This window comes from Musca vetustissima, unplaced genomic scaffold (assembly GCF_032173495.1).
Source record: "Musca vetustissima isolate MV318-11 ecotype Yass unplaced genomic scaffold, APGP_CSIRO_Mvet_v1 utg4710, whole genome shotgun sequence".
NCBI lineage: Eukaryota > Metazoa > Arthropoda > Insecta > Diptera > Muscidae > Musca > Musca vetustissima.
In genome coordinates this window covers 370,220-386,473 of record NW_026882587.1, presented here as the reverse complement: position 1 = coordinate 386,473, position 16,254 = coordinate 370,220, and the positions used below count along the sequence as shown (strand labels likewise).

The 16,254-nt window shown below is 35.7% G+C and overlaps 1 protein-coding gene across 1 annotated transcript in view; it reads left to right on the top strand.

Annotated features, from left to right (window-relative positions):
• Window positions 1-16,254, top strand: part of LOC133329118 (reversion-inducing cysteine-rich protein with Kazal motifs) — an 82,088-nt gene that overhangs the window by 21,557 nt on the left and 44,277 nt on the right. The window contains exon 2 of the mRNA XM_061537615.1: window positions 5,206-5,261. Within this exon, the coding sequence (XP_061393599.1) occupies window positions 5,206-5,261 (56 nt within the window). The remainder of the gene's footprint in view (window positions 1-5,205; window positions 5,262-16,254) is intronic.

The following is a 16,254-nucleotide window of genomic DNA, read 5'->3' as shown; positions in this document are numbered from 1 at the left end:
ATAAATTATTTTTTAAAGCAATTAAATATTAGAAAGAAATTCATCATATAACCACAGACACGACAATATGTAGAAATGACTCCAATTACAAAAAAAAAGAATAAAATACAATTTCCAATCCTAAGTCTCAAATGTGTAACCCTGCAACTATGTTGCATCTAACATTAACACCATACAACCCAAACACCATCTTCCAACATTTAACAATTTTCTTAATTTTTATTTTATTATTTTTTATATTTGGTATTAATATTCAAATAAAGAACCTACACTCGACACCAGTTCGCCATCCAGTCACTAAGTCCTCCTTCTCCAGTCTTAAATCTAAACCCGACTGGCGGCAGCGCAAACACACTTAAATTTCTCCATTAATGGTCACACAATACAACGCATCTACATGTGAATACATCACTTGGACATGATCGCATATTAAATTTACCCCTTGTCATGGCAGGCAGCTCCATCCTCTTCTTCTTCGTCTTCCTGCAAACCCGCCTTAGATCAATCTCGCTTAACTTGTGACACTTGTAGTGCAATCAAATACAGCAACAACAACAAGGCGATAGGCTATCTTAAGTCGTCTATTCACAGTCTCCATAGAGATAAGCAGGAGGATGGTAAATGGAATAAGATTTGCATGCATACCACGCTGCAGAATGCAATATGCAACAGGGCAAAGCGTCGTCATCCAGCTTCGAACATAATAAAAGCTCTATTGCACTTGCATTGGTATGTGTGTATATGTGATCGTATTAGGATGATTGAGTGTTCAAGTTTTGTGGGCATATAGAAAAAATTTAGAACATGACAAAAAAAGAAAAATTCGCAAACGAATTTATTACGCACATAACACTCCATAAAAACAAATTTAACAAGTTTGAAGAAATTTGAAGATCTGAGAAAAAGAAAACGAGATATGATTTAAAAATTGTAGTGGATATGTGTCGAGAAGTGTCCAGTATAGGAACTGGGAAATGCACTACTCAGTAGAAAACTATAAAAAATCTTCTTTCTATAGAAGGGTCATAGAAAATCATACTTTGTAGAATACCTACAGAAAAAATAGTATTCGTGGTCCATAGAAATAGTATTTATAAGATCTACAGACATTATACTTAATCCTCCATAGAAACACTTTTCACAGTCAAAGGGAAGGCATCGAGTATAGAAATTACCTTAAATATACAAGAGCCCTTCATTATCCTCTCAACAAAAAAGAACTTATTTGGGTATTCTGTAGAAGGTGTTATTCCTATAGGGAAACTTGAGTGGCAAATCTATATATATTGCCTACAGAAGACCTATTTTATAAGCAAGACCCAGAAAAGGTCTTCTATATATAGAACTCTTCACTCTACAGAAGACTAATATACCAGAAATCTTCTGAAGGAGCCTCCAAGGGGCTTCAATGTATTGAAGACCTCTTGACAAGTCTTTATTAAAAGGGTATGATGTATAGAATACCTACAGATCGATATATAGAGGAGACATATAAATAATTATCTTTGAAGAAGAATACCTCGAGAAATTTTTCTATATATAATAGGCCTTTAATATAGAGAATCCCGTCATTAGCTCCCCTATAGAGATACAGACATCTTCAGATCTTCTATAGGAGATATTATCTCTATAGGGGATATAGAATATGTCTGTGCAAGACCCAAAGAAGTTTATTTATCTGTAGACATATTCTCTCTACAGAAGACCTACAAGTGGTATATTATCTATAGTAGACCAGGATTTCTCTGAAGGAAATCTGTAAGGGCTCTTCTATATATAGAATACTTCTTGAGAGATTATCTGTACACGATTGGTGGCTATAAAGACCGCAGGTCCTTTCAAAAACTAGCTGTCATGAGTAGAGACCACAAATATTAGTTAGAAATTTTTCTGAAGGGACTTCTGTATAGAAGACCTACATCGAATATACTGTCTCCTATATAGAACGACCTATCACAAAAACTTATTAGAAACCTCCTGAAGGGTCTTATAAATATAATACAGGTGACCTGAGAGATATTTCTCTTAGCAGATCTTCTGTACAAAACTATTAGAAGGGTCTTACATAAAAGATCTCCAGAGGAATACTTTATTATTACAGAGGGGCGTTCATTATATAAAAAAATCATTATATAAAAAAATCAGTATATGATACACATCCTGAGGAGTCTCTTCAAAGTACCTAAGGTCTAAGAAGGTCTCTTGTGGTCCTTTTATACACAGAATTCCTCCGGAGGTATCTTCTACATGAGGTTTCATTCTGTTTACAATACCTGGAAATATTCATCGGAGACCCCATTAAGTATATATAATGCAGATCAGAATAAAATTCTATCTCAATTCAGCCATTTCCTTATGTCGGTCCTTTCTTCCATCTGTCTCTACATAATGTCTACAAATTCTTCAGTAGAGGAAAACCCTGTTATATGGAGGCATAGGCCCCATGTATAAGTCCCATCTCATTTAAAAATTGTCATGTTGAAGGTAACGGACATTCTCCGCATTATCCTTCATATAAAGCTCTCGCTTCATTTTAGGTATTTTATTGATCCTTAGCTCATTTCCAACAAAAGTGACTGTAATTTGAAATCCAGGACTTTATTTAAGTGACAAATATCTTACAGAATTTTTTCTATATAGGTCCACGTTATTTAGTAGCCCCCATACAATATCCGACTTAATTTTCCGTATGTTGAACGTTCTAAGTCTGTTTCCGACCGGAGTATCAGTGATTTGGTATTTAATTTTCTAAGAGCATAAACAACCTACCAGCAGATTATTTACAATAACATGGTCCCCATATAGAGGACCAGACAGATTTGCAGATTTGTTAAGGCAAACATAGGGCTTATTTTATATAGAAGAACTGCTGGTTTTTCTATGGGCCTTATAAATGCAAACCTACTACATAGAATTCCAGAATTTTTTCTATATAGGTCCAGGTTATTTAATAGCCCCCATACAATTTTCCGTATGTGGAAGAACTGCTGGTTTTTCTATGGGCCTTATAAATGCAAACCTTCTACATAAACCAGTAAGGAAAGCAGTAAAGTCGGACGGGGCCGACTATATGATACCCTTCACCACTTTGGGTATATTCAACAGATGGAATCCTAACAGACGTCCCATTAACATAAAATTAAACATGTCATTCTGCAACCTATACTAAATTTTGGTCAGATATAAAGTTGCTTCTTACAAAGGGAAAAAATTATGCGAATAAATTTAAAGCAAAATATCGAAATCTAAACCGGCCACATTTTGAATTCTTCATTTACTTATAAATCCAAATTTCGTGCAAATCGAAGGATATATAGGACTTTGGTGCACCATTTACATCAAATCGTACGAAAATATATATGGGAGCTATATCTAAATCTGAACCGATTTTCACGAAACTTAGCACACATCATTCTAGACCTAATTGAGTAGGCTATACCAAATTTCGTGCAAATCGAAAGATATATAGGGACTTTGGTAAACCATTTACCTAAAATCGGGCGAAACTATGTATGGGAGCTATATCTAAATCTGAACCAATTTTCACGAATCTTAGCACACATAATCCTAGACCTAATTGAGTAGGCTATACTAAATTTCGTGCAAATCAAAAGATATATAGGGACTTTGGTACACCATTTACCTTAAATCGGACGAAAATATATATGGGAACCTTATCTAAATCGGAACCGATTTTTCCCAATTTCAATAGGGTTCGTCCTTGTGCCAAATAAATGAGCTGTGCCAAATTTCATCCAAATCGGATTATAAATGCGACCTGTACTTTGTTTACAATTTAACATCAACAGACGGACGGACATGCATAAATCGACTCAGAAAGTGATTCTATGCATATTCTCAAAAGGAACCATGGGTCTATCTCGATTCCTTTGCATGTTACAAACATATGCACAAAGACATAATACCCTGTACCACAATGTGGTGAAGGGTATAAAAATACCTCTTGGACATCCTCCACATCTATGCATGGAGAGGTATTTCGTTCTTCACGTTAGTCTCCTAGAAAAATTAATTTGGATCTTCTATATATAAAACTGACCCCTAGAAGGTATGTTTAGCACATATACCTCCTAGACAAAGAAGATATCTTTTGGCAATTTCACGTCACTTGTCGTTCTAAGTACCCAATATACCCTATTCAATTATAGTAGAACTCCCATGAAAATTAATGTCTGAACATTAATCTTTTTTCACACACACACACACACACTCAGACGCACACTTACACAAAAATGTGTTGTTCGAGTTCATTTGAAGTCGAAAGAAAACACATGTAGTGCCACAGAGTACCAAGAAGTTTAGACATGGAAATTGTAAAATAAACTATTATGACTATGATGACAACAACAGCAACAACAACGACACGAACATATAGTACAACATAAATGCAATTGCGCGTGTGTGGGGGGACAGAGGAGGTGGCAATTTTGTGCGTTGTGCGATAATATGCCAACGCACCATTACGAGAGATAGAGTTGTAGAATGCCATGAACACAAACATTCAATTCAATGGTCCATAATAAGGAAATAAGTAATCACAGCTATTCCATCGAAGTGATGTAGAGTCAGGGGGAGGGGGTGTTAATTGAAAATATGCCTTGGATTTGGTTTATATTTCCTAGAGAAATTCAGAGAGAATTAAGTTTGTCCTTGGCTTTGGGATTTAATGGAGAAAAATGCAGACCACTTCTAGAGATCGTCAGGAGGGTTATATGGGTGATTCAAAAATATATTAGGAGCCAGTGGAGACTCTACCAATATGTCCATCAACTACCATGCCAACTTTTAGATTTTGTTCATGAAATTATTTCTCTCTTCTTCTCGTTTGCGTGTAGGACATATATAAAGCGACCCTGCCCACCATCAGGGAACTTGCAACTATATTTTCACATTTAATGATGAATAATAACAATTTAATAAAGAACTAATGGCAAACACAGACAACATCAGATGCCACTAACCCAGGCCCGCCGCCATCATATATCCCCACAACTTGGCTACATGGCAGGCTAATGAAGTCATTACTGTCACATTGAACAAATTTTTCGGCACAACCAGATTTTTTTGGCTTCCAAAAAAAAAAATACCAAACCAGCAACAACTATACACACACTTTCTTTAAAGCCTAGCAATTTGTGTTTTTTAACATTTCCTGTTTTTTCCTCTCTTCTGTCTCTCTTTCAGATTTCTACAATTGCTGTAACGAAGTATTCGGTTCATGTAGGACATCCTGTGAAAATGTAAGTAAAGTTTAAACCGAAAAACTTGATCTCCTTGTGTACATTATAAATTATTTTTAAAACTGACATTAAAACTGATTAATGACAATGCAACTACTTTGCAAAATATCAACCGAGCAGAGGTAGGTAGAGCGAAACCAAAAACTGTATAGCCATAAAACCCTGGTGCGAGTGGTGCTGGTGGCGGTGACGATGTCAATGTTTTATGAACATGCCACAGAGAGCTTTGATTGCCAAGCAACAGCAACATTATTTATTTAAGATCATTTAAGCCGCTCGTGTTATCGTTCCTATGGCGATTGTTGGATTTTTGGTCACATATAGGAAACGCCTTTTTGCATGACAAGAGTCGAAAAAGTAGAAGTCAGTCTGTCAACAAACCGAATAATCAATGGCGTAGCTATATTAGTCATAGATTACTTAAAGTCTGAAATAGAGGAGCAAGTAATACCTTTATACACCCTCCGAAGTATTGGAAAGGAATATCGGATACATTCTCTCAATTTTGTTCTGATCCTTAGATACTAATATGTTTTAAAGGTTATTAGGAAACTATATTTATACCTGCCTCAATTTCCAAATCGGCTTTATTATCCTTATTGAGATCCTTAGATTTATAAGTCTGCTGTGGTTCTCCAAACTTCAAAGGAAGCTCGTTTTTATAATTTCCAATGCAACCGGACATGCCAGCTAAAAATAATCAGGATTTAACGATTTTGCCCTTCATTGTGTACTTATACAGACAAAATTATATTTATCCCTCCATCAACTCCAAATTATTAACCTTAATTATTGTCGCAATTCTGATTTTCAAGTTATTGAAATCGTTGGCCCAATTAGTCTGACGTGGTTCTCCAAAATTCAAAATACATTTGTTTCTTCACTCTTTTCATGGGAGTGAAAAACATGCTCCCGTAAATTTTTACTACCGCAGTATTTAATCGCCACTGGAGATTCACAAAAATATGAATCGGGAATGTATCTGGACAGATTTTTACAAATTTCTGTAGCAGTCAAATCAATGAGCCTTGCCAAAATGCAAGTAATTGGAAGACGCACACCTTGATTACAAAAATAAATTGAAGCGTATATCAACCATCTCTCTGGTAGATGCATTGCACTCTGGCACAATCGCAGGGAAGGAGAGATGAATGCCTACCTATTCATTTCAAAATAAAAATGGGAACTGATCTTTTTATTAAACTTTACAATCCTGCTCCTGCTAATATGACCATTTGCGAATCGCTCTAAGACTACCTTTATATAATTAAGGATATGCCAAAATCATCATCAATCATTGTAAAATATTTGGCGCCCAATCGCGTCTATAGATTGCACAAACACGATACTATATATGGATGCTATATCTAAATCTGAACCGAAACTTCACGGACGTGAACCTGTAGTAATTTCAATACGCTATGCAAAATTTTGTCTCAATCGGATAAACATTGGCAGTATGGTTGTCCATTTACATAAAATCGAACGAAGCTATATATGCGAGCTATCTGAACCGATTCCAACAAAACTTCGCATATATCAATCAGGACCTAATTCAGTACTCTGTGCAAAATTTTGTCTCAATCGAATAAACATTGGCAGTATGGACGAAACTATATATGAGAGCTATATCTAAATCTGAACAGATTGTCTCCACCGGGACAATATTGAGAGTTTGGTGCACTATATATGGGAGCTATATCAATTTCAATCGGGTTAGTCCTTGATTTGCTCAAAAAGTGATTCTATGCATATTCTCAAAAGGTACCATGGGTCTAACACGATTCCTTTTGCCTGTTACAAACATATGTACAAAGACATAATACACAGGGTATTACCGCAGTGTGGTGAAGGGTATAAAGAGGGCTTCGCCCATGTCGAAATTTTATACCTTCAAACATGTGACAAGAATTCAAAATTCCTTAAATCCTTAGAGACTTTATCGTGTAAGGGAAAATTTCCTTAAAATATGCTTTTCGCCCTCCAGGTACCTGAAGTGCCAAATTAAAGAATTGGAAATGCAAAATTACAGCGATATGGCTGGGAAAATACGTCTAAAACATAGGATATGCCAAAACACGGACCAAAATCGTCTGCAAATCAGGTATTCATTATCCAAAAACTCGGATTGCTAAATTATAGCCTTTTACTAACGCTCTCATACGAGAGCTATAAACTCCCAGAGAAACGTGTCAAAATTTGGGACCGATTGGATTTTAAGTTTTTGAGTTATCGTGCCCGCCATTCGCTTCGAGAAAAAATGCGTTTAAAGTTTGAGAGTCGCTCTTGCCGTCCCTTGATACTGACAAGAGTTCTTGAGATTTTCACTTGCAATTTTGTATGGACATTCTAGAATTAGAGTAGATTCGAATTAAATCAAAAAAAATTTTGACACCGAGAATAGAGGGGTCCCCTTAATATAGAAATGGAGAGCACCATATGTGAATTATATCAAAACATGGACCTTCATCGAAAATACAAAGATTTTTTATTAACAATCCAAGAGCCCAATTCCCAAATAACAATCTTTATCAGTGGGGAACTGCGGCTAATATTTTCAAAATACCGAATATGGGCCTTAATCGAAAAATAACTTCCATCTCCTTGTGTAAACCTTAGTTTTACTATCTATGGAGAATTTCCCAACTCTTGGCCATCGAACGTCTGGATATCTAGAAATTTAAATTCGTGATGGTTTTTGTCGTGTTTGGCGCCCAACGTATGTCAATATATATTAGTTCAAACACATTTTTCTTATAACAGAATATTTCATACTGAGCATACCCATGTGCCTTGGAATAGATCCCATTATTTTACGCTTATCTCGATTAAGAATATTCCGAATATGTTCAATTCACTGCCATTTTTATACCCTTCACCACACTGTGGTACAGGGTATTATGTCTTTGTGCATATGTTTGTATCAGGCAAAAGGAAACGAGATAGACACATGGTTCCTTTTGAGAATATGATTAGAATCACTTTCTGAGTCGATTTACGCATGTCCGTCTATCCGTCCATGTATTTTTGTGAACAAAGTACAGGTCGCATTTATGATCCGATTTGGATGAAATTTGGCATAGGTCACTTATTTGGCCCAAGGACGAACCCTATTGAAGTTGGGAAAAATCGGTTCAGATTTAGATATAGCTCCCATATATAGTTTCGTCCGATTTTATGTAAATGGTGCACCAAAGTCCCTATATATCTTTCGATTTGCACGAAAATTGGCACAGCGTAATGAATTATGCCTAGAATGATATGTGCTGAGTTTCATGAAAATCGATTTAGATTTATATATAGCTCCCATATATACTTTCGTCCGATTTTACGTAAATGGTGCACCAAAGTCCCTACATATATTTCGATTTGCACGAAATTTGGCATAGCGTAATGAAAGAAGTATATAATACTGTGTGTTAAGTTTCCTGAGAATCGGTTCAGATTTAGATATAGCTCCCATATATATTTTCGTCCGATTTTATGTAAATGGTCAACCAAAGTCCCTATATATCTTTCGATTTGCACGAAATTTAGCATATCGTATTCAATTAAGTCTAGAATGATGTGTGCTAAGTTTCGTGAAAATCGGTTCAGATTTAGATATAGCTCCCATATATATTTTCGTCCGATTTAATGTAAATGGTGCACCAAAGTCCCTACATATCTTTCGATTTGCACGAAATTTGGCATAGCGTTATGTATTAAGTGCAGAATGATGTATGCTGAGTTTGGTGAAAATCGGTTGAGATTTAGATATAGCTCCCATATATATTTTCGTCGGATTTAATGTAAATGGTGCACCAAAGTCCCTATATATCTTTCGATTTGCACGAAATTTTGCACAGCGTAATGAATTAGGCCTAGAATGATCTGTGCTGATTTTTGTGAAAATCGGTTCAGATTTAGATATAGCTCCCATATATAGTTTCGTCCGATTTTATGTAAATGGTGCCATTAGGTCTAGAATAATGTGTGTTAAGTTTCCTGAAAATCGGTTCAGATTTAGATATAGCTCCCACATATATTTTCGTCCTATTAAATGTAAGTGGTGCACCAAAGTTCCTATATATCATTCGATTTGCACGAAATTTGACACAGCTTAATGAATTAGGTCTAGATTTAGATATAGCTCCCATATATATTTTCGTCCAATTTAAGGTAAATGGTGTAACAAAGTCCCTTAATATCTTTCGGTTTGCACGAAATTTGGCACAGCGTAATGAATTAGGTCTAGAATGATGTGTGTTAAATTTCCTGAAATCGGTTCAGATTTAGATGTAGCTTCTCTATCTGACCAAATGAAAATATTAGTATAGGTTGCAGAATGACATGTTTATGGATCCAAGTTCATTTTGCTAGTCCTTTAAAAATGCGACGTCTGTTAGGATTCATCTGTTGAATATACCCAAAGTGGTGAAGGGTATCATATAGTCGGCCCCGTCCGACTTTACTGCTTTCTTTACTGGTTTATAAAACATTCGGCCATTGAAAAAAAAAACCTCAAATGAGAGAGAATTATCAAATGAGATCTACGGCAATTTCTGTGTCTATACTGAAAATTATCTTCCAGCACCTATTCATTGTGTAAACTAAAGTTTTGTTCTCTGTGGAGGATTTCCCACCACTTAAACGTGCAAAGAAGATGGACTTCTCGGCGTCTTGTTATCAAGATTAATCGATTAATGTTTCACCAGACCCTGTCACCTTACCTTGAATAATGTTCAAATTTTATTCGTATTCCATATTTTCTTGTCTCAAGATTTACTATTTAGGATCGAAGGCCTGGAAATTTTGAAATTTAAATTGGTGATGATTTTGCTCGATTATGGTGCCCAACGTAGGTCAAAATATATTATTTAAAAAAATCTTCTCATAATACAATATTTCTTATTGAACATACCCGAACGCATTGGTATAGACTCCATTGATTCACGTCCAACTTTACTCGGTTGAAGCAATTTTGAAATTGTTTAGTCGGTCCGAACTTTTTATACTCTCCACAAAATTACAGCCAATTTATTTGCGACTATGTGGCTATGATAAACCCCTTTGTGCATCGGAGCTGGGCCAATATTTCCAGCACTTAATTCCTGGTGTAAATCTTAATTTTACTATCTGTAGAGGATTTCCGAAATATTGGCATTGCGAAGAACTTGGAGTTATGTTCAATAATTATTTGTCCAAAGATTTCCTATTTGAGATGGAAGATCTCGAGCTTGGGGTTTTTTTTAACTCTACAATATAGATTTAGATATTACGATCGTACAGTCGATTAACGACGACGTAATTGCAAAATATTGTAAGAATGTGGTCGGCTGATTCCTTAAGTGCCTTCTGCATGGTTCGCCACATTTTTGAGTGCCTATAAAGGGAGACGATCAATGGCGCCCAAGGTAAATCAACATATTTATTTTAAAAACACACTTCATACAATTCTATACTTCATGGCAAACTTACTTTAGCTCCTTGGTATGGACCCCTTTACATTACGTCCAATTATTTTTTAAGAAGGCATATCGCTTTTCAAAAACATCCAACATAGATGGGATAGTAGACTGGTCCATCTTTATGGACCAATCTAGCAAACGAAAAGAAATGTCGTCCTAGTATCTTCAGTAGCCCTGAGCCATGGGTATCACGGCAGGATCAAGTAGATAGGTTTGATACTTAATATGATCGTATGCATGCTCAATTCTTAGTTGGTAGGTAGACGATTAAAATTACCTAATTAAAAGAAAATTCCTTTTAGCAAAATATTTAATCAATCATTCTACCTTCCAGACACGTCCCTGCTCTCTCATGGACCTGTTAAAAATATTTCCATTAAAATGAACTAGTTTTTCAAATAGTTTTTCTTGTCTACTATTTCAACACCCGAAACATATTTTGTTTCCTTTCACTAGTGTAGCTAACCATGGACGTTGGTCGTTGTTAATGTCTTTTAATTTAAAATTTAAATGACTTTGTATTCATGAAATATGGCAACACTTAAAATATCAACTCTGTATCGATCCGGTCGGCAACATGATGACGCTCTTAACATTCGAATGGCAGCAAAAACATGTCAAAACTAATTACCTTTTCGCAGTTGGAGTGGTTGGTTGGACATGTTGGCTGGCTAGCTGATTTGTTTGCTGTTGAGACAATTTGTGAAAATGTGTTTTTTTTCTATTTTTCCTCTTTCTCTCGGAAAATCTAAATATCGACATGATTTTTTATTTAAATTGAGTCGATAACAAGTGGAAATAGATTTTTGGTAGGCAATTTGATGGTCCATTAGCAAACATTACGGGGTATTTATAAGAACATGTTTGCAAACTGTGGAAAACATTGTTGGATATTTTTATAAAAGGAAAAAAACAAATGGGCTGTATTTGAGGTAATAATGTAGGAATTAAAGTAAGGTATCATTGAGGTTAAAATAAAGTATCATTGCGGTTTTGATAGCAAATCATCAGTAAGAATCGTAATTATCTTCTTTCGGATATAAAAAAAGTTATTGAAAGTCGATTTCATCTAAGAATGGCGCCCAACGAATATAAAAAATGAATATCTGCCCAAGATGGAAGCATTATTTTGCCAGTCGGCGACTTCATATGAACTATATATGGTGTTCAAAGGAAACCAAACCTTCAGAATGTTGAATACTTCAAACTTTCAAACGCTTCACGGTATAATTTGCTTCAATACTTGCCGTCTGCACTTTCTCAAGGTCAAGGAATTTATTTGCTATGCCCTTCGAGTATAACTACGTTTGTCCGTAGGTAATTAAAGACTTAATCTATGTGTTTGTAATATTGTGAAGGGTGGAAAAGAGTTTCGGACCTTTGAGAATCTAATGCTTAGCCTACCATAAGCCTAATTCTCTTCCCATTTCTTTAGAGCGAAATGCTTCCTTTTATATTACGAGACCTTAGGTTTTGTCTAATGATACGACATATCAATTTCTCATTCCATTAGAGTTGGGTCGTTCCGGAACAAACTATTCCAAAGGTACTACTCCGCAAAAGGAACGATCGGAACTAGGTCTGGTTCTTTCGTTCATTTACATCCTCTTAGACCAATCGATCCTTTACTTCCATTAGACGAGTTCGAAAGGTCTCATTTACCCAATTCTTTCCGTTCATTGACCAAATTAACTGACGTGTACCAATCAACGATTAAGCTACATAGTAATTTTTGAACTAAATGAAAGACCTACTTCATTTTGCGGAGCAAATCGAAAAAGATCGAACCGCTTCAGAAACGAACTTGTCCAACTCTACATTTCATTATATGGTGACGAATTTTTATTGGCGCCCAACATAAACTAATGTAACTATAAAAACACTTTATGATTATTATGGAGATAAAAATAACGAACTTTGTATTATATAGTAATGGAAATCATCGAAACAATGGCGCCCAATAGATTTAAATTCTAGTGCAGAATGTATTATAAAAATATTACAAATTCGTATATATTTTGAGAATAACTAGTTTTTTCCTACCATTTTATTAGATAGCGATGGCTTGAAAATGGCGCCCAATGTGAATTTAAAGCCACCTACCACAAAATCTTGTTTTAAAAATATTAAAGGAACCTGCCCTGATAATAGATTTGAAACCATTTATATCTATAGTTCATTATTACCTACGAGTCCTGTATAAACTACACAAGACTGTATGGATTTTTCAATATCTAAACAAGGTCAGACTTTTATCATATGTTCCTCAGATTTACCTTATTCACTTAAGACTTCCTTTAAAACCACATATATAACCACCCACCATGAGATTTTCACTTAATAACAACAATATTTTGTATTTTCTGCTTTAATTTTTGTTTTGTACGCATTTTAACCATTCTGACTGACATATTTTGACAGTTAATCAGTGACTAGGATTGAAAAATTACCAAGAGTACAAAAAGGCTCACACGATGAGGTTTCTTTACTCATCAGGTATTTTTTCCACATGGCAAGAACAACAACCACGACGTCAACTGCAAGAAAAAAAAACAATTTCCTTGGTAAATTGAAAACGTACGAGAAGATATATTTTGACATGAAATATGCAAAAAACGAAAAAAATAAGTATGCGCGAAGACAAATTGTTGGCAATTTACTTATGGCATGAATAATTTATGCGGTCTTTGATTAAATGCAATGGCATGTCAACGAGAAGGTTGGTTAAATATTTATTTTTTTTCTACCATGTGTAAGTATATGCGTGGAATATATATTATAATAATTTCATGGCGATGAGAATGATATGATGGAGGGGATAAGGAGGAAAGAATGCTACACCATGTATTGTCCAAATGGGAATGTGGCAATTTAGAACTGCAATCTATGGCAGGACACATGATTCAGACGCCATCTGTAATAAATTAGATCCACATCCAAAATATTACTAATACTTTATATACATTGGTATCTTATCAAGAGAAATTGTTATTTCACTGGCGGAAACCTACATTCCCTGTCTTCTCGGCAACTATCTTCTCCTGAACCTTCTCCAATCCCAATAACAAGTTTTTGCCATAACTATCTCCTTTGTCCAACGACATCAATTTGTCCCTTGAAAGAAAGGTATTCTTCTCTGTACAAACCAACTCCGAAAAAATCAAACTTTCGAAAAATCCGCTGTCTCTTAAGCTGAACCCAATTCGGATTTCATTGCATGCATTTCTTTTTAGAAAATGATGGTGTAATTCCTGCAATCGTTCTTCAAGGATAACTTTGGCATCTTCTGCTGTCTTCTGGAACCTTCTACTGTGTTGTTGTAAGCAATTAATTTAATCAACTGTGATCCTATGAAACAACTTTGCAATGATCTGTACTGGCTTTTTTCTAGCTAAATCATCCTTCAGTCTCTGTATTTATGTCTTTAAGCATCATAGACTTATGATTTCTACCTGTCCTACTCATCGCATTCGGTCAGCCTGCCTGCATTCCGAATAAAGTTGCTTTAATTCAACTTACAAAGACTGGGACACGAAATTTAATTTCTAAAACGGAATTTACAATTACTTAAAACATTATCCAAGGATAACTACGACAACTTGAGCACTTTTCAGAACACCTTCTACTTGTGTCTCCATTTCGATACTTCAAAGTTCCTTAGCAGATAAATACTCCTTCAATATCTATTATTTTATATTTTGAAGATTCCCCACGTTCGTTTTTGGCTGATTAGCAGGTCCCTAAAAATTTGCTGCAAATTTCTCGATTTTTCTCAGTTGTCCCAATACACTGGCATAACATGTAAAGGCAATAAGTCCATATTTTACAATTTCACAGGAGATACAAAAACAGCCAGCGACACGTAATAACTTAGCGATTTTACCCATCACTATAAAACAACAATAAGTATAACATTATGTAGATCAGAATCTCAATTTCTAAAAAAGTGTACTTAATGCCTTATCACGTTAAGCCAGAGATTTGTTATTGTAGGTCATGGCGGTATTTTTCAGAAACTGCGATTTAAACGACTGGAACCCTTCTTAAAGGCTACATTTGGTATAGATCAAATGCTTCAGTTCACTTTTCATAGTCGCTGCCGAACTTTTGATATTCTTTTGTAACTGTTCCTCGACCGCCACCGATTCCCAAAAACATATTTTGTTTCTTTAAGGGGACCCCCCCCCCCATTCTCGGGGTCAAAATTTTTGTTGATATAATTCGAATCTACACTACTTCAAGAATGCCCCAAAAAATTTCAAGTGAAAATCTCAAGAACTCTTGAAGATATAGCCGATTTATTGTGTCAGCATCAAGTGACGGCTGAAGGGCTTCTCAAACTTTAAACGCGTTTTTCTCTAAACATTTTTTTGCGAATGGCAGGCACGATAACTCAAAAACTAATAACCCAACCGATTCCAAATTTTTACACGTTTCTCTGTGAGTGTATAGCTATCGTATGAACTAGGATAAAGCCAATCGGTGAAGATCTTCCTTATTATACCCTTCACCACACTGTGGTACAGGGTATTATGTCTTTGTGCATATGTTTGTAACAGGCAAAAATAATCGAGATAGACCCATGGTTCCTTTTGAGAATATGCATAGAATCACTTTCTGAGTCGATTTATGCATGTCCGTCTGTCCGTCCGTCTGTCCGTCCGTCCGTCCGTCTGTCCGTCCGTCCGTCCGTCCATGTATTTTTGTTAACAAAGTACAGGTCGCATTTATGATCCGATTTGGATGAAATTTGGCACAGGTCACTTAATTGGCCCAAGGACGAACCCTATTGAAATTGGAGAAAATCGGTCCACGTTTAGGCATAGCTCCCATATAAGGGTACACCCAATTTTTCGGTATTGTGAGGTTCTTGAGCGCGTTTTTTAACTGAATTCGCTGAAAGTTGGTACTTTTAGTTCTTGTTGGGTAGCAAATCTCTCTACCAAAAATTATAAATAAAGGTCCATTTTTTCGGAAAGCCCCCATATAAGGGTACCCCCAATTTTGCGATATTTTAGGGCTCTTGAGCGCGGTTTTCAACCGAATTCGCTGAAATTCGGTACTTTGAGTTCTTATTGGGTAGCAAATCTCCCTACTAAAAATTATAAACATAGGTCAATTTTTTCGGATAGTCCCCATATAAGGGTAGCCCCAATTTTCGGTATTTTGGGGGTTTTGATCGCATTTTTTGGACCGAATTCGCTGAAATTTTGGTACTTTGAGTTCTTATTGGGTAGCAATACCCTTATATGGGGGTACCCCATATAAGGGTACCCCCAATTTTCGGTATTTTCGGGTTCTTGGGCTCGTTTTATAAATGAATTCTTTTCTTTTTCTTTTTTGGGGGTTCTGATCGTATTTTTGGACCAAATTGACTGTAATTTAGTACGTCGAGTTCTTATTAGGTAGTACATCTCTTCACTATAAATTATAAATATCGGTAAATTTTTTCTGGTAGCCCCAGGTTTTGAGGTTCTTGAACCAAATTCTTTTTTCTGGTACAGGGTATTATGTCTTTGTGCATATGTTTGTAAGAGGCAAAA